Source organism: Meriones unguiculatus, chromosome 8 (assembly GCF_030254825.1).
Source record: "Meriones unguiculatus strain TT.TT164.6M chromosome 8, Bangor_MerUng_6.1, whole genome shotgun sequence".
Taxonomy (NCBI): domain Eukaryota; kingdom Metazoa; phylum Chordata; class Mammalia; order Rodentia; family Muridae; genus Meriones; species Meriones unguiculatus.
This window is the reverse complement of record NC_083356.1, coordinates 119,508,528-119,534,086: the sequence shown is the minus strand read 5'-3', so window position 1 is coordinate 119,534,086 and position 25,559 is coordinate 119,508,528. Positions and strand designations below refer to the sequence as shown.

Sequence of the window (25,559 nt, the reverse complement as noted above, 5' to 3'; positions counted from 1 at the left end):
AGAAATATTCCACGCCTCTTCCCATTCCTACAACCGCTCCTCTACAACCATTTGAAACTCATATTCATCCTCTATAACCACTTGAGACTCACATATTCAAAACAGTCTTCTGAATAGCTTCCACCTGCCATGATTACCACAGCTTGCCTATATTATCATTTTCAGAAGTACTTATGTAAACGCTCATAAATCAAAATAGTTTGCAGTGCTTTGAAAAGGGAAACAAAAAGTACTTTGCAAAACAGTGTTGATAAAACTGATACAAATCAATGTGAGCTAAGAAATTAGGACTTTTTCAAGTTATGTTTAATAAATTCATTAAGTGAAAAATTATATTGCCAGCACCTCTGTACACCTTTTTTAAAGTAAATATTTGTTTACAATCCCAGCATCTGAAATCAAGAATCTAAAAATAAGAGGCTAAAGTAAAGAAAAATTAAACCAGACTTTCTTATCCATATCACTGCAGTATTTTAAATGCATCGGACTACAACAAACTCAAAAGAAAAAAAAAATAGTGTTTTATTAACTACCACACTGTTATAATACACTTTAAAGGTACAATAAGGAGCCTTTAAATCTGGGGTGGTCTTAAACAAACGAACAGAATCCAACTTCTTCAAATAGGTGAAATGCTGCAGTTATAGATACATTTAGGAAAACTGTAGAGCTCTTACAAGACCAGCAATGTAATTTTATTTTGTACATTTTTAATTGAAAATATAAACAATAATTAAAAAATAAAAAGAAAATACAGCATAATAAAAAACATACATTTCTCAATTAAATGTATTGGATACATATAAATTTTAAGGGAAGAAGCAAAAAAAAGGAAAATGGTTGATATTTAAGTGCAGACTATCTAGATTTAAAAAAAATTTAAAAAAATATCATAAAGCCTCTAGTTTCTATGACTAATATCCATATGATTGGAGTATCGTCACTGTGGAAGTGATTTTGTTATGTTTGCATATGTTATACTTTATTGGTAATTTACACGATGGCTTTTAAGGCCCTGGCAGACATGGTTTTTGGAAACAAGATTAGATTTAAAAAACAAAAACAAAAACAAAAAAAATCATTGCTAAGACGCAATATACCTTATTATGACTTTTTGGTCCTCCAAACTTCAGGTAAAGGGGTAATTCACTAGAATGTTTTTTTACCACCCAAATGCTTCAACCTACACATTTTAAACTTTTTAAAAACATTGGTTATATTGCCCAACTTCATTATTGAAAGAATATTAACAAGACATTATTTTGGCAAATTAAATCTTAAACATGGCTTTTCAACAGGATTTAAAAGGTGACTATCCCTAAAGGTCCATGTTAAAATGTAGTTTTCAAAATCTTACAAGAGTAATGCTTAAAATATTGTACAGTTAACCTAATTAAAATAATTAGCTTCAAAATGACAAATTGATAAGCTAAGTAAAGCCTACACTATGTAACATTTGCTTGGAAACTTGATTTGTCAGTTATGCATAATAAAAATTCCAGTTATCAAGAAAATTACAAAAATTTATCATAACATGATTTCTTTCACCCACCAACTTTTTTTTATCTTACAATAGATAAATACCAACAGTTTCTCATTTTTACACTAAACCACACAGGATTGATGCATTTGGTTAGACTACCATTCGCATTGTTAAATTCAATTTTCTCTTTATATAACTTGGTAAAATTTCATTTCTTCTAGATTCCAAAAGTACCTACAAAACCCATGCAATTTTACCATTTTTTTAATATACTATGGAATATCATACAAAGTAAGGCATTTCAGTGTCATGTATAACCAAGTTACTGTCAATCCAAAAATTTTTGCACATCAATAAAAAGATATCTAAGAACTTAGGAACAATATTCTTCTCACTACTGTATAAAAATAACCACAATGAATAAGTATTTGTGTAATATTTACTCCATTGTCTCATTTCCAGAAACTGTGACAAGCTGTAAAGGTATTTCAGTGTTGGTAAGGATGTCTTGATTGCTGGTGGCAGAAGTATTGACAGTTCCTATCCCTGACACAGACCCCTGTTGAATATTTGCGAGGATAAGTGTTGTTCCTCCTGCAGTAATCAAGGTGTCATCTCTCCCAGCTTCCACAGATGCTAGCACTGTACTGCTAGAGTGAATAACTTTTTTATTTTGATGTGTTTTAATATGTTTGGCAAGGTGGTCACTTCTCATAAAGCGTTTTGAACATTCTGGACAAACAAATTTCTTTTCACCTGTAAAAAAAATTAAACTGCTTAGTTTTAAAATTACACTTTTACAGATTAATGGGGGGTGGGCGGTCTCTCCTGAAACAGAGAAGGTCTACATACTGATGCTGGACTGTTTTAATTTTAAAACTTCATGCCTGAGAATCTGATCTGGAACCTGTTGATAAATACCTGCTAAAACCATCTGTATCACTTCTTTTAAAGTCTAAACTGTATCTTTTTAAGATATTAACACATTAAACCTTGAATAATTATGAATTCATATAAAATCGGAATAGTTCTAGACACAGAATTTGAGTATTCAACGAGATAAATTCCAAGAATGGAGAGAGCTACCTGACCTGATTTCAGTTGAACATCAAGGGCAAGCTAACATAGCAAAGTCTATTGGTTATCAAAATATTAATGTTAACACGTGCTAACCCTAGCTTATTTTCCAGCTTAAACAAATCCTCACAGACAAACAAAACACACACACAAGACTGAACTTCAATTAGGGTCAAGACCTACCATGCAGGATTATTTACAGAAAGGCAAAAGCCAATCTACTAGATCCCTTCAAGGTATGGAGCAGTAAGTCTAATAGGTATTTTTTTTTTCCTTCAAATTGTTTATATTAAAGGGTGACTTGCAGGTTAAATGATTTTTTTTTAAGGTGTTGTGCAGATTCTACTACCTAAAGATCTCGTAAAGATCTCTGTATTTCAGTCCTACTTCACATACAAATGCTTATCTTCCCACAAAGTTCTACTTCCAGCATGTAGCACCATTTTTCTTGGGAAGTATTTCCCAAAGTCTCCTGGAAACACCAATCAGAAGAGATGTTCCACTGCATGTTATCAGAAATGCTACACACACTACACCCCTAAACTATAAGGGTACTGTGTCTATTGTATACTCAATATCAAAATTTTAAGAGGTTCTTAAAGGTTCAAAGTCTTAGAGGTTCAAAGTCCTTCTTTAGTCTATACCCGACTGAGTAATCAAATAACCCACACTTATTTGATCCAACCTGAAGAAAAAATATACATTCTTTTTCAAAACCTACTGAGGAAAATTCTGTTGGGATCCATTAGGGTCTACACTCCAATCACTCAATGTTACCATGTCTAGAACTTTCTCTCCTAAGCATATTCAGCACAAATTGCAACAGAAAGTCCTATTACCCATACTCTTTCGTTAGTTTCAAAGAGATTAATCTCATTTTTCTCTTCTTTATAATGGCAAGAAACAGAACTAAAACAAGCAGAGATCTAATGTGCATATTGCTGCCTCATACTTGGAGGTCACCTTATATGACATTCAAAGTCAATGAAGAGTTGTAAAGCAGAGACCACGTGGTTGCCTAACCTAATGGACAATTGCAAGGAGTCAAACTGTATCAGACTTGAAAATCCATGTTGTTCACTGAACCATGCTTCTTCCCTCTAAGCACTTCTTTACAAGGTCAATTTCCAATCTTCAACACTCCACACAGGCTGATGGACACTTTGATCATTAATTTTAGCATAAGAAATTACATTATGTTAGACTTCAGTCTGAGTCAGTCCTACACCCATCTCATACAATCACTACACAACACTATAGAAAGAATTTTGACAATGAATATCTCAATGAAATGTGCTTTCTTCTCCTAAGATATTCAACAGAAGAGATGAAATGTCACAATTTCTTTGCTAGCACAATAAAAGAAACAACTAATTTAAAATTGGTCAACAGAATAAACAGTATAAAAGTGCTTTAAGACATTCAACAGTCAGCCAGGAGGCAGAAGCAGGCAGATCTCTGTGAATCTGAGGCCAGCCCTGTCTACAGAGTTGAGTTCCAGGACAGAGAAACCCTTTTTCAACAAAACAAAACAAAAACAATCCAACAACCAACAACCAATGAAAGGTAAGCTAACTGAAGTCTAAATAAAATAACAACTATTTCACAGTCAGGCATGGTGGCACATGACTTTATTCCCAGCATTTGGGAAGCAAAGGCAGGTAGATGTCTGTCAGTTCGAGGCTAGACTAGTCTACAAATGAGTCCAGGACAGTCAGGGCTATTAAACAGAGAAACCTTGTCTCAAAAAACAAAAACAAAAACAAACAAACAATCTATTTCACAAGAAAATCTACATTGGCTTATCCTTTGAAATTTAAAAGTGTTATTGGAATGTTTTTATCTAATTAATCCCATTTTAAAGAACTGATTAAGTATGCTGAAAAAAAACTCTAGAATGTCAGACAGCCTACACTTCATTTTGTCTGTTAAAATGACTATTAGGAAATAGGGATACAGCTCAGTGTTTTTATACAGTGTTGTATACACATGGGTTCAATTCCTAACAAAGAAGGGAGCAAGGGAAAGGGGGAAAACAAAAATGTTAGTAACCTGTGTGTGTCCTTCTGTGCCTCTGTAATTCATCACTTCGTGTAAATCTTTTACCACAGAACATCCAGTTACAAATAAATGGGCGCTCCCCAGAATGCCAACGCAGATGAGCTCTCAGATGTGAGGTTTTCCCATAGACTTTACCGCATCCTGGTATATGACAAATGTGTTGCTTCTTTTTCCCAAGATTGGTACCTCTAAAAAACACACAGAATAACATACATTTATATCAAAGCTCTCAAAACCGTTTACATCATATAATTTCTTGAATTTTAAACAGAAGACAGTATCACCAAGAGAAAAATTAGAAACCAAAACCATTAAGTCTATTATGTGAAAATGTATTTTAAACATACAAATTTAATGTACTAATTTTATTCCAGAACAGATTGTTATCTGAACATAACTATATTCAATAATGATGTAACTAAAAGGTTGCTTCATACACAAATACACAATAAAGCCTTTAACTATTCCATCAAAATCGTCCGCAAATACTATGCACAGAACCAATTCAACTAATAGTACAGGAAACTAGTTTTATTTAAAGTCATGATGTCAGATAATTTATTATGCAAAGAATAACATACAAAAACTCATCAAAGGTACAGTTAGAAGACTGGCAGCCTAAGCAGGTTTAAATTAACATGACTTAAGATCTTTTAAGTACCCGAATGGTCATACCCTGACATACCCTGACTTGGAAAACCACATTTTTAAAAATTAGCTACAGCTCTGTTCTTAACTTTCCTAGAATCCCACACAACAAATAGAAATCAAAATTATCTTTACTTGTTAAAAATCTCCCCCCCATAAACCATGCAGACAACCAAAATTATTCACAAGAAATATAACAAAATACCATTTTCTCCACAGTGCAAAATTTTACATTACACTTAAGCATTTGATACAAAGACAGTTTGGGAGACGTGCTTAGATGAGTGAACAGAGGCATCCTAGTCTAAGCAAGAAGAAACTTTTTTGAATCCAAAAACTGTATTTCGATAGCATTAAGCACTACAAAAACATTTCTTGAAAACAAAATTTACGATTGTTACTAAATATCCTTTTTAAAGCATGACTTTTGGACATAATTATCAAAGCTACACCTTATAAGCTTTACAATGTTTCTATAAGATTAAAAAAAAAAGGCACCTTTAACCCCTCCCCAACTCCCCTCCTCCCTCAATCTCAGTCTCTGTGTAGCCTGTAAACCTCCACAACTACCAAATCCTCCTGCATACAATATACCTATCGCTTTTCAAATTTCACTGGAAAACCACATATTCCCCCACATTTATATTTTAATGTACTCACACTCAGTAGCATGTGAAATTGCCATAGGACAAACAGTGCTAAACGGTGCAGTGCTGGCTGTTAGATGCCATAGGTGTTCTGAACAGGGAGACATCAATGTGGGCTCCAGTAGTTAGAGAAGGCTTCGTGGAGGAGGTGGGTAGGATTTAGATAGAAAGGAGGGAAGGCATTCCAGGCAGAGGAATAGCATAAGTAAAGACAAGGAGGAATCATGCTGTTGTCTCAAGGGCAAGGACGTCATAGTCTAACACATTCTAGCTCTGCTCCAGTCCACCCCCAGTTCTAAGTCTTAGAGAGACTTTAGAAGAGTCTTTAAAGAGCTGAGTTGAGAAAAACAGGTTTTTCCTGGCTTATTTTCAATGCTCAATTCCTGTTTCCATTTAATTTAGCTTTTTAAAATTTGCTTTATTCTTAAGTAGACCTAACAGAACAGTGTCTTCATTGGTATTAATATTGCGTTCACCATAGCAATTTCACAGAAAACCCAGCTCAGCCCACTCACGACCTCACACCTCTTTGCTAAGGCTACCTCTTGGTGAACTAGTGTGATTCCATCAACTCAAAAGTGTAATTTCACAAACTTAGCAAAATTTAGCCTATGAGCTCCGACAAAATACAAGACTAACAAATGAACAGCAACAAACATGGGTTCTCAAAGGACTGAGAAAATGGTAGAGAAAGGCTTTTTTTTTTCTGTTGAATTATAAGGCAAATGAAGGAATAGTTACTAAAAAATGGGACATATGTCTAAAGAAAAAAATTAAGTTGCATATAATTGTATTACAATTTAAGGCAAATGCTTAGCTGCTGAGGTCCAAGTTAATACTTAAGAAAATCTGCCCCAAGCTGAGATCTAGAATAGACCATTGTATTCACGGCCTATCCTGCGAACGAAGGTAAAGAAAGAGCTCTTCAAGTACAATATTTCATCTTGACCACACTAATGTCCATTATATGTAAACCCACATAATTAACAATTTCAAATTTCTGTTCTTGAGGGCCTAAACTTGTGCCCAATAATTCAATGACAAGATAGCGACAGAATAAATCTAAACTCTGGGCGGAGCTTAAGCAAAGTTAAATAACTACAGCCTCTTTTGCTTATGGTGGCAGAAACACAAGCTGAAATGCCAACAAAACAAACTTTGCAAAATAATTTAATGGACTGATGCTTAATTCATGCAAAACCCATGTAACAATAATGCCTTTGGATCATTTTTGCATTGTCACAATTATTTCTTCAACTAGCCACTAAAGTCTGGTACTGGTATATAAAAACTGGCTAACTGAACAGTTTTAATTTTTTTTTAATCTAAATCTATTATTTTATTTTATATGTCGAGTGCTTTTCCTACATGTATGTCTGTGCACTGCAAGCACACAATGCTCCATGGAGGCCAAAAGAGGGTGCTAGATACCCTGGGACCCTCTAGTTATGGACGTTTGTAAGATGCCATATGGGTGTTGGAAACCAAATCTGGTCCTCTGGGGAAAAAAGCTCTTAACTACTGAGATAATCTCCAGGGCACGAAATACCTTTCCTTTATAGCTTGCTCTAAAAAGTAAATTGCAGAATGCTCTTAGGCTATTTGTTAATGCACTATTTATACAAGTAATGCATACATACTTGTTAAATTCTGTTCAAATCAGTTCTAAAAAACTAAACGATCCTAAGAACCTTGATTTTTATTGCTTAGAATAAGTAAGCTACTAAAAACCAATGAAATAAATTCTGTGAGAAAATATTGCTTTCTATAGGTAAAACTTTTAGCATCTAAAAAACTAAACTGTTTTGTTCTTTGAGGTTCTCTGAGCCTAATGCATTTTGCAGACCACTGACATAGCAATGTAGAAAGAACTGAGAAAATATACTTGTACATGTGATACATGTAAAAGTTCACATAAATTAACAGTTCCACAAGACAAGCAATTCACAAAATAAATTTTACAAAATTAACTATTGGAAATGTTCAACCTCACCAAGCAATAAACAAACACAAACTAAAATAAACTAGCTATTCTTGCCTATCAAACTTTAAAAGGTTAAAAAAATAGTAAAAATTAAGAGTTGATTATACATGGCAACACAAACATCCTAGGACACTGCTGATGGTATGTAGAAAGCGAGACAGCTATTTAGCAGACAATTCCTTTCAACTCAGCAGTTCTGCCTCTGCCAACATACACTAATGAGACAATCAGACAGATATGCAAGGACATATGTGGGAGCATTATGACAAACTCAAAGGAGAAAGTTAAGTTATTAGATATCCACATGCAATAGAATACCATACATAGATAGGTTAAGAATGACACAGATCCACTTGGAAATACAGCCACAAAAATTTACAAGAGACATAACAATGAGAATAAGATGGTTCTACTGTAAAATACATGTGATATTGCACAAAGACGTTACAGGGTTAGATCTTGAGGTAGTATATAATTTCTGGGGCTTTTCTGTTTTGTTCCTAAACACTATTCTATTTCCCCTGAATTTACGGGACATGTTAGCTTAGCAAATTAAAAATGGTGTTTAACTTTAAATAAGTGAAACAAGGCCAAGCACCGACCCTCAATTAGATTTGATGAATAAGGTATCTGGTAAGTGACTCTAAAAGAGAGTAAATTACAGAAAAGTTAATAAATAAAAGTATTTATTAAATATTATCCAGAATTTTACATTCATTATCAATAAGAAGAGCCACTGAGTTAGAACAAAATGTAAGGGTTAAGACTTGGGAGTATTATTATAAATGGATCAAAACCCCAGTTGTACAATGTTTTGGGTCTGTTTCTGGTTTTCACCTCTCTAGAAGACATAGTACACTATAGCTCAAGCTAGCCTCAAACTCGTGGCAATTCTATCTCACCGAGCCCATGTGTGTATTTAATTCAGCTACAGGTGATACATATATGCCATTTAAAAGAACATCATAAGTTTTCAAATGTTAGCAGCTATCAGTCCCCTCCCTTTTTGTGGTTTTCAGGCCTCACTAAGAAATACCTCTGCCCTAGTTATTACTGTTGCAAATGAACAGATCAAAGTACAAATCAATTAACAGCAGCAAGCAGAGAGCTGAAAGATAATCAAGTTTATAACTATGTGCATTTATATACACAGTTACACTATCAGCATATTTTGCACACTTAAAGTAGTACATAGGAGAAGATATTGTGGGTCCATCACAATAATGACTAGGGATTTCCTTAGCACAACCTTATCATTCTGTCTTTGCCTCACAGACTTCAAAGCTGGGCAAACAGATATTATGACTACTGAATCTGGACAGAAATATCATTGTTGTCATTATGAAAAATAATCTGACCCGTCTAACACTTCCGATCTTGCTAAATACCAATATTGCTGTCCAAGTTTTCTTTTTGCTAACATCTGACTAACAAATCCTTCTTCATTCTTTTCAATAACATTGTACCAATCATTTGAAAGGTTTCTTATAACATCAAGACGGACTTTTTGTTATGATCTAAGTCCATCTTTTAATAAGCGTACTTATTAAATAAGCTACCTTTAAAGTAATTACCAATCATTTTGAGCTTATTATCACATTATTTTTGTCTTAGATTATCTCTGTAAAAAAGAATGAGGTAGAATACTACTGTGCTATTGTCGAAACAATAAATCCCAATCATTAAGGCCGTTCATCTATTTCTGTTGAAAATGGAAATTGACTATTTCTGAATTTCTTACTTTTATATAGCATCTTCAAGCTACAATCTTCTCTGTATGTAGGCCAAACTCATTGTTGGTTTGCAAACAAGCTAATAAAATCAGGCCTATAAAATTGTGTGTTATATTTTTTTAAAGACTAAGCAAATTTAGTTTAAAAGGCATTTAGATATGAAAATTTGTTTGTATACATTTTTGTCTAACTTCTGCCACTCATACAGTCACACACCCAAAATGATTATGTGATGAATAATTATCGCAGTTAAGTGACACAGCATGCAGTATCTTAAAACAACAACGCATGGCTGGTGCGTGCGTACCTCCCACCGCCTTCTTTACAATTGGGGCAGGTGCAAGCCACCCTCCGCAGTCTCTTTCCTTCTTGATGCTGGTCCCCTTCTTCATCGACCACTTGTACTCTTAAGTGTGTCAGGTCATTGGTGTTCAACGTGGAGTCACCACTGAGCTGCCACTCTTCAGGATCGGGTTCTTCTTCCTTGATCCTAATATCTAAAGATAAAAAGAGTATTGGCACACATGTGCATGAGATGTAGCCTACTGGTTTAAAAAGACAAACATTAGTTTCAAACTTTTCTAAGTTAAGTACTACATAAGGGAAAACTCAACTGTTCATTTTCCTTTCAAAACAACCTATTTTGTTTTTAACAGATTTAGCAGAATAGGAAATAAGGCAAGCAGTTGAGCTTAGTTTTTAAAAGATCCAGTAACCACACACAGAGAAACCCTGCTCCTCCCCCGCCCCAAGTTCCAATGAGAAATGTAAAACTTCAAATGCAGTTATTCAATTAGTCAACTGAGGTACTGGAGACCCCACAGCCTTTTAAATGTTATTTTGAGATTAGTTATTAAGTTTCTCAGACTGGTCCTGACTTGCAACCTGCCTCAGCATACCAAGTAGGTAAAATCTGAGGTTGCAACAGCAGGCCCAATTAATTTCTCAATAAATTTAATGATCAATTTAGCCTGGAACACGTCTTTAATATCGTACAACTGGTTGCCATTCTATCTCTAGGTACCATCCGAATGTAAAAGAATGCATTCACAGGGTTAAAGATTTACCTCAGTGAGCATAGTGCCCTGCCTCAAAAGCATGAGGATCTTGGTTCAGACCCCAATACCCACATAAAAGCTGAGCACTGCAGTACACAGGTCATGTGGTGCAAGGCACCCAGGAGGACACACTCCAGATTCAGAAAGAGATTCTGCTTCCAACAAAAAGTAAGGTGTACAATTGAGGCAGACACCCAAGGTCAATTGCCAGTCTACATTCACATACATTCACAGTGTGAATCTACGGCAACTACATTTTTCTCAACCCAGAAAACTGGGTATATAAATCTAAATATTTTAAATATTTATTAATCACTAATACTTTAAACAAAAATAACCTTGAAAATAAAGTGCAAGGGTAAGGGTGTAGCTTGGTGATAGAGTACCCAAAATTTGATCCCCAGTACCAGGAAACATAAGACAAAATGTACCTAAAAATGCTTTTTTTTTTTAAATTATACTTTATTTACTCTGTATCCCCTCTTTAGTTCCCTCCCACCTCCCCTCCCCCCCTTCTCTACACATTCCCTTCCCCAAGTCCACTGATAGGGGAGGGTTTCTTTTTCTTCCTTCTGATCCTAGTCTGTTAGGTCTCATCATGCATGGAGATAATCTAGAACCCCTGCACAGCTGTAGCCCATGGCAGTTCAGTGTCCAAGTGGGTTCTATAGTAATGGGAACAGGGACTACTTCTGACATGAACTGATTGGCTGGCTCTTTGATCACCTCCCCCTGAGGGGGGGAGCAGCCTTACCAGGCCACAGAGGAAGACAATGCAGCTACTCCTGATAAAAATGCCTTTTTAAAAACAATACTGCAAACTTAATCACACAAACAAATCTAGGGGAAGGTATGGAGAGGTAGCTCACTGGTTAAGAGCACTGGCTGTGCTTCCAGAGGAGCCCAGGGTTCAATTCCCAGCACCCACATGGCAACTCACAACTGTCTATAAATCTGGAACTAGAATTACGCCCTCACACAGACAGACATAAAAGCAAAAACACCAATGTCCATAAAATAATAATAAATCATTTTTTAAGAAATCTAGGGGAAGCTGGATGGTGGTGGCTCACGCCTTTAATCCCAGCACTCAGAAGGCAGAGACTGGTGGATCTCTGTGAGTTTGAGGCCAGCCGGTCTACAGAGCGAGTTCCAGGACAGCCAAGGCTACACAGAGAAATAAAACAAAACAAAACAAAAACCAAGAGAAAGAAAATCTACCTATCTGAATAAGAACCACTCAGACTTAAAGACCAGCTAGAGAACAAGCATACAAAAAAAAAAAAGCACGGAAAAAAATAGAAAATCTGAGGGAATGAAGATACTTTAGAACACTGGTTCTCAACCTTCCTTATGCTACAATCCTATTAGTTCTTCACATTGTGGTGACCCTTAGCCATAAAACTATTTTTGTTTCTACTTCAGAAATGAACCACTGCTTTAGAACACTCTCGTTTTCTATTGCTAATTCTCTTTCTGAACCTTCAAAATATGCTTAAAGATATGTCACTAAACAGCTGTTAACAATTTAGTTTTCTTACTGTACAGATACACACAACTTGGGCATGTTCAAACAGAACAAATTTTGTCCACCAAAAACAAATCTCCTTGTATATCCTTGGCATTAATATATATCCTAGCCACTCAGACTATCAACTTCAGCAAAGTCCTACGGTGCAGGCTGGGCTCTCTCTCATCTTCTCCTCTTAAGCCATCTTATACTCGACCTACCAAAACCTTGTTCCAAAGTGAAAATGTAACTACATCTCTTTATTGAGTCAATGTAATACAACTAATTTTCTATTTTCTCCTGGATTAAGTTCCAAAAATCAGGAAAGAATTTTAAGAGATTAAAAATATTCTATTATTATAACAGGCTAATAAGAGTATGTATTTATCCAAGCACACAGAATGCACACCACCAAGAAAGAAATCTAATATAGAAGATGTGACTGGCTGGTTTGTCAGTGTAGTCACCAAACATAACAAATGTGCCACTCAAACAGAAGACACTTCTTCCATGGATAACTAGATATAGGAAGATTTATGTGTTGCAGGAGAACCAATTTCTTTATCTGTGTTTTATTTATCTCCTAAAAATATATAATTAATGTACATGATTTATATTTCCTGAAAATTGTACTTCTTTTTATTATAGTTGCATCTCCAGTTTCCTGTCTTTTTCCCCACTTATGTGAGCTGAAACTCACAAATTTTGCGTATGTTCAAAAAAATTAAATCCATAATTTGAAGTTTAGAACACAATTTTATTTGTTCAACAAATACACAAATAACTGCAATGTGTTCAGTCATTCTTTTGGGTTCTAAGGAGAAAGTTGTTAACGAGAGTTAAATTGCTGTCTTCATCAGGTTTACTTTTCAATTAGGAAAGGACAAGCAAGGAGTCAGCACGTGGTGACACTATGCATATGGAAGAAGAAACAGGCTAAGGAGCAGAAAGTGAAGACACAGGAGTAATCAGTATTTTTAACAGAGCGGCCAGATTTCTGGCGATGTGGTGACATCTGGTCTGAGGGAGGTAATGGAGTGGGCATGGCCAAGGCAGAAAAAGGCAGATGTAAGTCTGAGGAGTTCAACGAAGAAGAAAAAGCAGTCTGTATAGAAAGAGTATAATCAATGTGGAAAACAGCATAAAGAGCCGAGATAAAAATTGGGTAAGCAAGGAAGAGACATACATTATTATGTAGGCTGTGGAGTACTAAAGGAATGTAATATTTTAATTTGGATTTTATTAAAATAAACTAAGGATTATTCTGGATGCTGCATCAAGTCTGCTAGAAAACAATGTCAAACAAACACAGGGACACTAATAATAGTAGGAAGCTATTAAAATTACTAAAGCAAATTGCCAGATGTAGTGACACAGACTTTAATCCCAGCACTATGAAGCAGGCAGATCTCTGTGAATTCAAGGCTAGCCTGGTCTACACAGTGAGTCCCTAGCCAAAGCTACACAGTGAGTCTTTAAGATGCAAAAGATAATGGTGGCCACTAGCCTTGGTGCAAATCTATAGACCTAGCACCAGCAATAGGAAGGCTGTTGCAGAAGGATCCCTAGATCAAAGACAGCATGGACCATACAGTGAATTTCAAGCCAATCTGATCTACATAGTGATATCAGGTCTTTAAAAGAAAGAAAAGACTTGCCAGGCATGGTGGCACATGCCTTTAATCCCAGCACTCAATCTTTGAGTTTGAGGCTAGCCTGGTTTACAAAGCGAGTCCAAGACAGTCAAGGCTATATTGAGAAACCCTGTCTTGAAAAAGCAAAAAGAAGAGAAAGGAGGGATGGTCTGAAATTTGGGTGTTAATAAGGAGTTGCAGAATAACTCAGTCAAGAAATATTTTGAAGGCAAAGCCAAAGATAGCTGGGAATAGGTCTGATAACAGGCTACAAGAACAGAAATAGGTTAACAGCACTGACCATTTTTTCTTTAGTAACTGAAGTAATGAAGAATTCCCATTACCTGTACCTATTGAGCTGTAGGAGAGGGGTGACAGTTTTAAAATGTCTACTGAACATTTAAATGAAGATTAGACAGCTAAGAATTCTAGAGTTAAGGTCCAATACTATTAAGAGACACATGGAAGGCAATGTAGATAATAACTGAGGCATACAAAAAGGTAACAGAGGGGACAGCTGAGCACAGTCATCATAAACTTCTATCATCCCAGCACTTAAGAGACATGGGAGTTCAAGGCTAGCCTGTGCTCAAAATCGAAACCTTTGGGTCACCATGTGCATACCCTTGAAAAATATAGAACTCATAAAATCAGCAGTTTTGATCTACCAGACACTCCTCACAACTACGTGCTCTCATCCAAGAAGACAAAACCAACTGTTCAGACTGAGGCCTCCACAGCTGTAAGCCAAACAAACCTTTCCAAGTTGATTGTGCTAGGTACTGTTACACGGACTAGAAACTGACTAACACAATGCCTTAGAAAATGTCAGGCTGCAGAAATGCCCCAGTGGTTAAGAGCACATGTTGTTCTTGCAGGGGAACAGAGTTCAGTTCCCAGAACCCCACATCAGGCAGCTCACAATTGCCTGGAGCCCCAGAAAGCCATTATCTCTCTCACCTCCTTGGACACAGATACATATAAATAAATAATAAAAAGGTTTTTAAGGAAAAGAAAATATCAGGACATTCCCTAAAACAGGCCACAAAAGTAAACTTAAAGACATAAGATTACCTGAAACCAGCTTTTATATTGGTAAACAAAGCAACCTGTTCAACATAAACCAACAATTTAAAAAGCAAATATACTTATTTAAACGACTTAGTATTTGAAGAAAAACAAAGTTAAATTAAAATTAAAACACAGAAAAATGAATCTGAGGTTATTTCATTACATATTTACAATCTTTACTAAGTGACAGCACCTTTTCCCCCCATTATGTCTATTGTCTTCCTCAAAATGTTTTAAGTTTCCCTCTGGTGTGAAGCACAGACACTGTATTTGTTCCATAACTGTGGTTGTTTTTAAGACCTATCTGCAAAGCAAGCTTGTTCTCCACATCCTCTCCAGCATGTCTGTCACCTGAGTTTTTGATCTTAGCCATTCTGGTAGGTGTAAGGTGAAATCTCAGGGTCGGTTTGATTTGCCTAGGCATATATCCAAAATATATTCAAGTATGCAACAAGGACATTAGCTCAACCATGTTCATAGCACCTTTATTTTTAATAGCCAGAAACTGGAAACAACCTAGATGTCCCTCAGTTGAGGAATGGATACAGAAATTGTGGTACATTTACACAATGGAATACTACTCAGCAATTAAAAACAAGGAAATCATGAAATTTGCAGGCAAATGGAAAGATCATCCTGGGTGAGGTATCCCAGAAGCAAAAAACCACACCTGGTATCTATTCACTTATAAGTGGATATTAGACATATAATATAGGATAATCAGACTAAAATCTGTACACCTAAAGAAGCTAATCAAGAAAGAGGACCCTGAGTAAGATGCTCAATTCTCATTCAGAAAGGCAAAAGAGATAGATCTCAGAAGATGGAAAAAACGGAATAAGACAGGGGCATACCAGAAAGGGCCTCTGAAAGACTCTACCCAGCAGGGTATTAAAGCAGATATTGAGATTCATAGCCAAACTTTTTGCAGAGTGCAGGGAATCTATGAAAGAAGGGGGAGATAGAAAGACCTGGAGGGGACTGGAGCTCCACAAGGGGAGCAACAGAACAAAAAATCTAGGCTCTGGGGTCTTTTCTGAGACTGATACTCCAACCAAGGACCATTCATGGGCTCAGATGTAGCCCATGGCAGCTCAGTCTCCAAGTGGGTTCCCTAGTAAGGGGAATAGGGGCCGTTTGGCTGGCTCTTTGATCACCTCCCCCAGACGGGGGAGCAGCCTTAAAAGGCCACAGAAGAAGACAATGAAGCCAGTCCTGATGAGACCTGATAGGCGAGGGTCAGATGGAAGGGGAGGAGGACGTCCCCTATCAGTGGACTTCGGAAGGGGCACAGGAGGAGAAGAGGGAGGGTGGGTGGGGTTGGGAGGGAATGAGGGAGAGTGCTACAGCTGGGATACAAAGTAAATAAATTGTAATAAATAAAAATATAAAAAATAAATGGACATTAAAAAAAACTTGAAAAAAAACAAGTTTGCTAAAGAGTAGGAGAAAGTTTATGTTTGAAAAGATTGCTGCATACATTAAGAGCTGAAATTTCAAAAAGGAAAGTAGAAAAGTAATGATGAGACATGCAGGAGATGCACATTCAGAAACATGCAATATGATTACAAAGATAAACTAATTTTCAATATCAATTACGCACTAACTCAGGACACGTCTGGATTTCCTATTACAAGTATTACCAGAAAAAAAAAATCCTAACTATTCTCTTCCTAAAAGTAGGTGCTAATTATTTATCATCAGAACTAACAGACTATTCACAATCTTAACCACTTTATCAAGTCTAAATGTACATACTTAATATATATAGCTAACACCGGATAAATATGAAGTGCGGTAGCATTGATAAAAATCAGACATTCTCCTTTACCAAGTGTATGGTTGTTTTTAAGCAAAGTCTTTCATACTCTCCGCCTTTAATTTTTTTAAGTAGTGGTGAAAATACCTCATTTGATTTTTAAAGTTTTATTTACATCTTCCCTTGAATCATTCTCGTCTGTTATAAAAACCACAATCAGAGTTATAGAATATGTTCTACCAAATCACATATAGTTTATTTAGGTTTTCCTAACTTCAGATTCTTACGAACATTCCGGAGCTATCAAAAAACTTTACCTCAATTTTCCTTTTAAGGGGATAGTTTTATATTATAGACACAGGTTCCTAGAAACTTAACTTTCCTAATCTAATCAAAAGAATAAAAAGTAGACATGTGTATTTTTTGTTGTTGTTTCAATTTTTTTGTTTATAATACAGGATCTCCCAGCAGCCCAGCTGGCCAGAAACTAAACATGTAGTCCAGGCCGGCCTTGAACTTGTGGGACCCTCCTGTCTAAGCCTCCCAAGTGCTAGCTTAAAGGAATGAGCCATCAAGACTGGTTCTAAGGAACAGATTTCAAAACTAAATTTTATTTTGTTATTTCCAAATATTACAAAAGGTATGTACGTTGGATTATCTACAATTTAAGAGTGAGCAATCTTTGCCCAAACCCTAGCTCCTTAGATGTGGATCACTACTCTTCTATAGCTGTTTCCTTTGTCCCAATTAAAAATCAATGTCCTTACTAAATACTGCTTTTTTAACCAGTTTTTCAGATCACCATCAAAGCTTCTCTTCTCACACAGAGATCACTCTGGAGCAGAATTATTCTTCCTATTAAACTTAGGCAACAACAGGGCAGTGGTGGCGCACTCCTTTGACCCCAGCAGGCGCAGAGGCATACGAGCTCTGTGAGTTTGGGGTCAGCTTGGTCTAGAGTCCAGGATGGCCAAGGGTACACAGAGAAACCCTGTCTCAAAAACACACACAAGAGTAAATTCAATATTTAGAAACTAATAATCTGACAGTGATTATGAATTACATGTGGTTAAGTATTCAAACTTAAGATACAAGAGAGAAAACTGCTCTTAATCCATAACTGTAACAGAACTGGGATCCTAACTTACCTTGTTTTTCTTCCCATCTCCCCAAACCCCACTTGTCAAAAACTAACAGAGATAAACTGCCTTCTTAGTCTAAGTAGCTGAGGATAGATATACTCTTTAAAGCCACAGCTGTTATTAAGAACATGAGTTCATATTTTTAACTTTCACATCTCAAACTATGATCAAATTCTTTTAGCTCTATCCAGGAGACACTATCTTCTTCCAGACTCACAGCCATGCTTCTGCTACTCACCAAGAATACAAAAATGGAGCACTGGGCATGCTGGTGCACACCTGTACTCCTTGCTCAACTGCAAACCCAGCACTCAGAAGGCTGGGGCAAGAGGATTCCAAATTTGAGACTCTGCCTCAAAAAAAAGAAAATTTTATTATTAATCTATTTAATTTGCACTGTAAGAATTCTCTTTCAAACTTGATGATTTATAATAAGCTACTAAAATATCCTTTAAAATAACAATTTTAGCCAAGTACTGATTGGCACATATCTACTGTAATTCCAGCACTCAGCTAAGAGGAAGACTGCAAGTCTAAGGCCAGCCTTCGGATGAGATCTAATCTCGAAACAACTAGTCAGATTTAGCAGTGTTCTTTAGGCACTGAATATTATTCTTATAATTTGAAATACAATGGGAATGACACAGTATAAAACCTACTTTCTGAATCTAAAATAACCTAGGTTCTTTTCAGTAAGTCTGAATTCCATTTTAAGTCCTTTAAAAATTCAAAACTCTGAAGTCATGAGTTTTTTAGAAAATTCTGAGTAATATTTAGTTTGCACAAAAATATTCTAAAATCAACTAAACACCATCTACCTTGTATATTAGGAAGCTCAGGATATTAATATTTGTATAATAACCCTACTTTATTAACAAAAATAACTTACAGTCATTACACAGGACTTAGAAAAACCTCTAGATTCTAGGTTTTACTGTTGTTGGGTTTTTTTTCCCTTAGATTTATCTTTACTTTGTGCCTGTATGTGTGTGTACCCATGTTTTTCCTGCATATATGTCTGTGCACCACATGAATGCAGTGCGCAAGGAGGCCAGAAGATTACAGACAGTTGTGAGCCACCATGTGGGTGGGTGCTGAGAACTCAACTCTGGTCCTCTCAAGTACAAGTGCTTTTAACCTGAGACACCTCTCCAGCCCTTCACAAAAGTGTATTTCATCACACCAAGTCAGGACTAGCATGGTTATCCTCAACAACCCTAACATCCTGATGGCCTGAAACAACAACAGGCTATCTATTTCTCATTAACTTTATACACAATCGATTCAAGTCAATGAAGTTCTGGCCCCTAAAAGCCCCTTAGGATCCAAGGCTCCACAGGACAATGTTTCCAAAACTACCTTAGCAAAGATGATACAGGATCCTATGGAAAATTATACCCTAGTCTTCAGTTTCACTGGTCATATTTTGACCATATTTATGACCATTTTTTTACTGATCATAAAAAGGAATCTGCCACATCTAATGTCAACAATTACAGGGAAGGGCAATCCTATCATATGCCTAGAAAAAACAACTTAGAATTGAAGAATTTTGTCTGCCAAGTCCCTACGCTGGCCAAATTCAAATCAACTCACTCTTCTTCCCATGTACACACCTCACCCTCAATACAGAAGACAACCAAAATATATTATAATTAAAAGTTACCAAACTGCGATGAGGTGGCATAGAAATAACCTATTAGGCCCAGATTCAGTCTCTTTACAAAGACCTACTTACTAAACAAGTTAACTATCTGCTTAGAAACACAAACACACACTTACACAAGGGAGTGGGGGGGGTAAAAATACATTCATGAAAACACCTTTATTCAAAAAATGGCAGACAAAATAGTTCCTGGCTCTTAAGTATAAGAGCCAGCTATGGGTACAAGAGCTCTGGGAGGTCAGGAAATGTTCTAACTACTGGGAAAAGTTTCTCACTCTACTGCTTTCCCATCCTCTTCTGTGAGGTTTGTCTTTACCTGTAATCCTCACGCAATACAAGTAAAATAAGCATCACAGTATCTTCTCTAAGTGAGAGGAATCCTCAGCACACAAGCTGGTGAGAAAGCTGGGCCAAGTGGTGCACACCCATAATCCCAGCACTCAGGGAGGCAGAGGCAGGAACATCTCTGGGAGTTCGAAGCCAGCCTGGTCTACAAATTGAGTGCAAGCTACACAGAGAAACCGTCTCCAAAAAACAAAACAAACAAGCTGGTCAGAGAGTAATAAGAGCCAGGCTAGATAAAATCTTCAAGTCACACCCTTTTTAGACTTTGTTCAAGTCTGCAGTTTCCTTGGCTACACAACTAAAAGTTGTAAGAGAAGTTACAAATGCCAGTGCCTAAACCACACTTTTCCCCAAAAACTTCGCTTAGTGTTAGGTCTACCAGGTTTCTTTGTTCTCTCTACTTAACTTCCCTAGAACTGTCAATTAATCAACATCTTTAGTCTCCCTTTCCTTCTAACCAAACTAAAAGGCATTAAGCCCTTTAGCACACCGCTGAATAACCGTAATCTTTCCTAAGTTTTAACGATGCGGGTGCTGATCATAACCTTGAGTGGATCTTCTCAAAGGACTTTCAATTATTTCCTAAACTGTTTTTTTCCATTTCATCTTTTAGTAACAGCTGAGGAGCTGTTGCTGCTTCTAATCACATACCTTTAATCTATCTCAGCACTCAAGAGGCAGAAGGGCAGATGGATCCTGTCCCTATTTGCAAACCTGGTTGATTCTTTTCTAGTTCTTCTGTTTCTCATAAGACTTTACTGGCTCCGTTGTCTTCCTCTGTGGTCTGGAAAGGCTACACCCCGGAGAAGGTGATCAGAGAACCCTGCCACTGAATTCATGCCAAAGAAAGTCCCTGATAGGACCTCCCCTATCAGTGGACTAGGAGAGGGGAATAGGTGGAGAAGAAGGAGGGCAAGTAGGATTGGGAACAAAGGAGGGGGCCACAGCTGGGATACAAATTGAATAAATTGTAATAAATAATAATAAAATTTTAGAAAGAAAGTTTACTGAGGTCAGTGGCAGCTAAAATGCCATTTGTTTTCCGAGCTCATCTCCTAAAACAAATACAAGTCCTTGCCATCTAAGTTTTTTGTTGTTGTTTGGTTGGGTTTTGTTTTGTTTTTCTTCTGGAGACAGAGTTTCTTTCTCTGTGTAGCCTTGACTGTCCTGGGCTTGATTTGTAGACCAGGCTGGCCTCATACTCCCAGGGACCTGCCTGTCTCTGCCTTCCTGAGTGCTGTAATTAAGGGCACGTGCCACCATGCCAGGCTCACCATCTAAGTTTTTGCAGCTATTTTACCAAATGTTTCTCCTTTGCTCTTTACCAGGCTCTAACAGATGTTTGCATTGAGCTAATGCTACAGTTAAGGTTTTCTGTCAATTTATAATTAAAACAGGCTATAACTGTAAGCATAATCCAGCAGACACATAATGAAAGTCACACATATAATTTCCAATTGTGAAGTAGGTAAGAAGCAGTAAATTAATACTATTTTACTTAACTCATGATTAATATAAAAAATATTAATTTGAGACACGCAAGGTGGTTTGTGCCTGTAATCCAGCACCTACAAAGGTCAAAGCTAGCCCAGGCTACATGAGACTGTCTAAAAACAAAACAAAACAAAACAAACAAAAAAAAAAAGCCTGAGATTTTTATATTGTATTTTCATAGTAAATCTTCTAAATTCAACTTAGTCTAAACATAATTCAAGCACTTAAAAGCAACAAAGATATTGTATAATCCTAAAATTAGTGGCTTAAAGGTGTATTTTTTATCCACATCTATCATATGGCAACTAATACTGTACTTCACACATTCCCCACAGATCAATCATGATGGAACAGACCAATCACCAAAGCATACTACACAATTATACCCAACTTGGGTGAGATGTGGGAAGGGTATGCAAAGCAGACAGCTATACTGGCTACTAGAGACTTGAGGATTTTCTTGTATTGTTTTGATATTGGTTTTCTTTTCCAAGACAGGGTTTTCTTGTGTAGCCCAGGCTGTCCTGGAACTCTGTAGAGCAGGGTGGCTTGGAATTCACAGAGACTGCCTCAGCCTCAGGAGTGCTGGGATTAAAGGCGTGCACTGTCCAGCTAGACTCATGTTTTTAAATCACAAGTTGAAGCTTACTGTTTTCAAATGATGTTTTCAATGAATTTTATCCCAATTTTCCCATTTCTCTCAACACACACACTTGCATTTAGGGGTTAGAAGGTTTCCTTAGCAAAATTTAACCCCAAGATGAAAGGAAAAAAAAAAAAAGACAAATATATTTCCTACCACTAAAATTCAGTGTTTCACTCTTATCCAATTTTACTGAGATGGCCCAGTGGGTCTATGTCCATTTGGCCATGACTAACCGAGTTCCACTCCTGTAACCCACAGGATATAAAGAACTAATCTCCACAGATTACCCTGCCACCACAGTCAAGGCATGGAGTCCATGCACACACAGAAAATACTATGCTGCCCATGAACTCAGAGAATCTGCCTATTTCTGCCTCCCAAGTGCTGGGATTAAAGGTGTGTGTGTCTCTACCACCACCACCCAGCTACTAGCCAAACAGCGTATACGGCCACTCACACTAACATTTCCAAAAAAAGTTCCTTAAAATTAACCCAGCATCATACTACTAGTTTCTATACATACATAATCTAAAAGGAAAAAAAAATGCTGCTTTCTTCTCTTGAATAGGTTGTCTTGTACCAAATATCTCACAGAAACCTTAATATGCAAACAAATATCTGCATACTACATTTTACACAGCATTTGGGGTCTGGGGTGGAGAATAGGGAGTTACTACTGTCTCCGTATTTAATCAATAAGACAAACAAAATGTAAGAATCCAAAGTATTTATAAAAATGAGTTTTCTCCTTCAGATATAAGAACCAACACTTTAGTCTATTATGAATGTCTATCTCTAACCAAAACTCATCAACTTCTTTCTTCATAATACGGGAGACAAACCAATGATTGTGTCTAGAGGCACAATCTCCCTACAAGATGAACATCTCCCACTTCTAAGCCAAGTTCATAGTCACACACTGCCAAGATATTACCAGGAACAGAATTCACTAACCAAAGCACTACAGATTTCTCCCAACAGATTTAAAGTCTCATCTTTTAACAATTTTTGAATAGCCCAAAATTTCCTCTCGTGAATGTGAGATGAGGCTGAAGACACGGCTCAGTAATTAAGATCACTGCTCTTCTTCTAGAGGACTGAGATTTGGTTTTTAGCACCCACATGGTGGCTCACAATCATCTGTCACTCCAATTCCGGGGGAACCGAGGCCCTCTTTTGACCTCTACAGGCACCAAGAATGCAGGTGGTGCCCATACACACAAGTAAAGCACTCATACACATAAAAATGTCTTTAAAAAAATAAACCACTAATAATGGAACAGCTACAGCCTTCTTTCTGGCATCACCAAGTCCACTTCCAACTATCATCTATCTTGTTTCAGTGATCTTCCTAACAGAAAACTCCTTGGCCTGAAATTATCACCACTACTTTCTTAGTATGTATTAAGTTAGTAGTTAGGCTGTATTGTGTTAGAATCCTTGATTTCTAAAACTGCTGTTTAAGTTATTTGCTTGAGTTTCATTTAAAAAAAATCAGGGCTGGAGAGATAGCTCAGCAGTTAGCACTGGCTGCTTCTACAGAGAGCCCAGGGTCAATTCCCAGCATCCACATGGTGTCTCAAAACTGTCTGAAAACCCAATTCCAGGGGATCTGAATCCCTCTTCTGGACACCAGAGGCAGCAGGCATACACCTGGTACACAGGTAAACAAGCAGACAAAACATCTATATGCATAAAACTAGTAAACTATTTTTTAAGTATTTTTATTTCAATTTCTTTACTTTACATCCCAAGGGTGTCCCCTCCCTCCTCTCCTCCCAGTGTCCCCGTAAACTTTTTTAATTGTGATCTTTGTATTAAACTTATGATAGAATATCCAACTAGACCCAAACTCATCACATCTCATCACATCTGTTTATTGACAATCAACATTTCATTTCTAGTCCAGCCTGAATAGCAGATTCTGATTTCTAACAGTTTACTGAAGCCACTCACTTACACATCAAAATAAAATTCCAATTTAATTAGAGTTCCAACAGTATTGATTTCCTCTTACCCCACTCTTCCTCAGTTCCTCCCTACTGGCTTAGCCAAAGTCCCTCTTTTTTGCCTTGTGCTTACTCTGCACCAAGAGTCAGTTCCTAGAGAAAGAGGGGCAATGAAAGGATCTTAGAAGGATCAACAAGGTCAGGCAAAGTCAATGCTTTATCAAGGCTGAATAAGTCATATTTTGTTAAAGAAAAGCTCTGTTTTGGTTTTATTTATTTATTTATTTATTTATTTGGGTGAATTGCAGAGCACAGGTTTGGGGGCTTTCTCCAATATTTTAGGAAATTGACACTGAATTCATATCTACCAAAACTAAAATATGTCAAACAAGAACATACTTTTAAACATTTTCATCTGTATGCCTGAACAGATAAAAACTTTTTACTAAGAATGTCTTTTTCTCCCCCTCCCCCATGCTGTGGATCAGGGACTTGTGTGTACTAAAATGTCATAATGTAGCACTAAACCCAGCCTTCATTTCCCCAGCTCGCCAATTAAAAAGACAGTAAGCAAAAAGTTTTCCTAATAACATAATATTTATTGGTGCTAGAAAATGGTTCAGCAAGTAAAAGCTCTGCAGCACAAGCATTAAGACCCGAGTTCAGCCAGGCACAGTGGCGCACATCTGTGATCCCAACACTCAGGAGGCAGAGGCAGGCAGATCTCTGCGAGTCCAAGGTCAGCCTGGTCTACAAAGTGAATCCAGGACAGCTGAGGCTACACAGAGAAACCCTGTTTGGAGGAGGCTTAGTTCAGAGACCCCAGCAGCCATGCAAAAAAAAAAAAAAGAATCAAAGTAAAAGGAGGAGGGATGGCCAGACAGGGTCCCATGTGGTTGTAACTCTAGGAAAGAGGGTGGTGACAAGATGATTCCTGGAGCCTCCAAAACACATATTCTAACCAAGCAGTGGTCACCAGGTCCACACAGAGGTCTCAAAAAGAAAAAGAATGAGGGGGGGTGTTACAAAGAAAGAAGCCCAACACCAACCTCTGCACCCACAACTACAACATATGCACCTACTTAAATATCCCCAAATGAAGCTCAGAAAGTAAATCACTCTCTTACAACCCTATCTTGTATTTAAACCAGTGTTTCTAACTGATAACCTCTGATGATAACTTCTTGGAGCACTTAATATATCCCAGGCTAGTTTCATAAACAACACAAATCCAAGATATGTGTCCCACATAGTGGCTCATGGCTGTAACCCCAACACACCAGAGGCTGAGGAAGACTGATGGAAGTTCGGAGCCTGTCTACCTTAGAATGAGATTTGTCTCAAAACAAAACCATAACATTTTCAGTAATGTTTTTCTAACATTTTTAGCAGTGTCCAACACTAACTTTATAGAATCTTCAAAAGTAGGTTTCTAAAACAACATTTCCAAACGTTTTTATTTCACACATAAAAAGATTAAATCCAAAGCCTGTAGTGTGCTAAGCACTGAGCCACATCCCAGCCCAGGACTTTCATTTTAATCTCTTAAATTTGACTACCGTTCCCAGAAAACATTTTGTTCATTAGAATATCCATGATTTCTCTCTTTCTGTGTGTATGAGAGAGAGAAAGAGAGTAAGAGAGAGAGATAA

At 37.0% G+C, this 25,559-nt stretch overlaps 1 protein-coding gene across 2 annotated transcripts in view; it reads right to left on the bottom strand.

Moving 5' to 3' along the window:
- Positions 1–284: 284 nt before the first annotated feature.
- The window catches only part of Sp3 (Sp3 transcription factor), a 39,927-nt gene continuing 14,652 nt past the window's right edge, over positions 285–25,559 (bottom strand). For both annotated transcript variants that reach the window (XM_021654847.2, XM_060390451.1), the window contains 3 exons: positions 9,941–10,130; positions 4,613–4,809; positions 285–2,239 (listed from right to left, as the gene is read on the bottom strand). In XM_021654847.2, the coding sequence (XP_021510522.1) occupies positions 1,923–2,239; positions 4,613–4,809; positions 9,941–10,130 (704 nt within the window). In that variant the 3' untranslated portion in view covers positions 285–1,922. The remainder of the gene's footprint in view (positions 2,240–4,612; positions 4,810–9,940; positions 10,131–25,559) is intronic.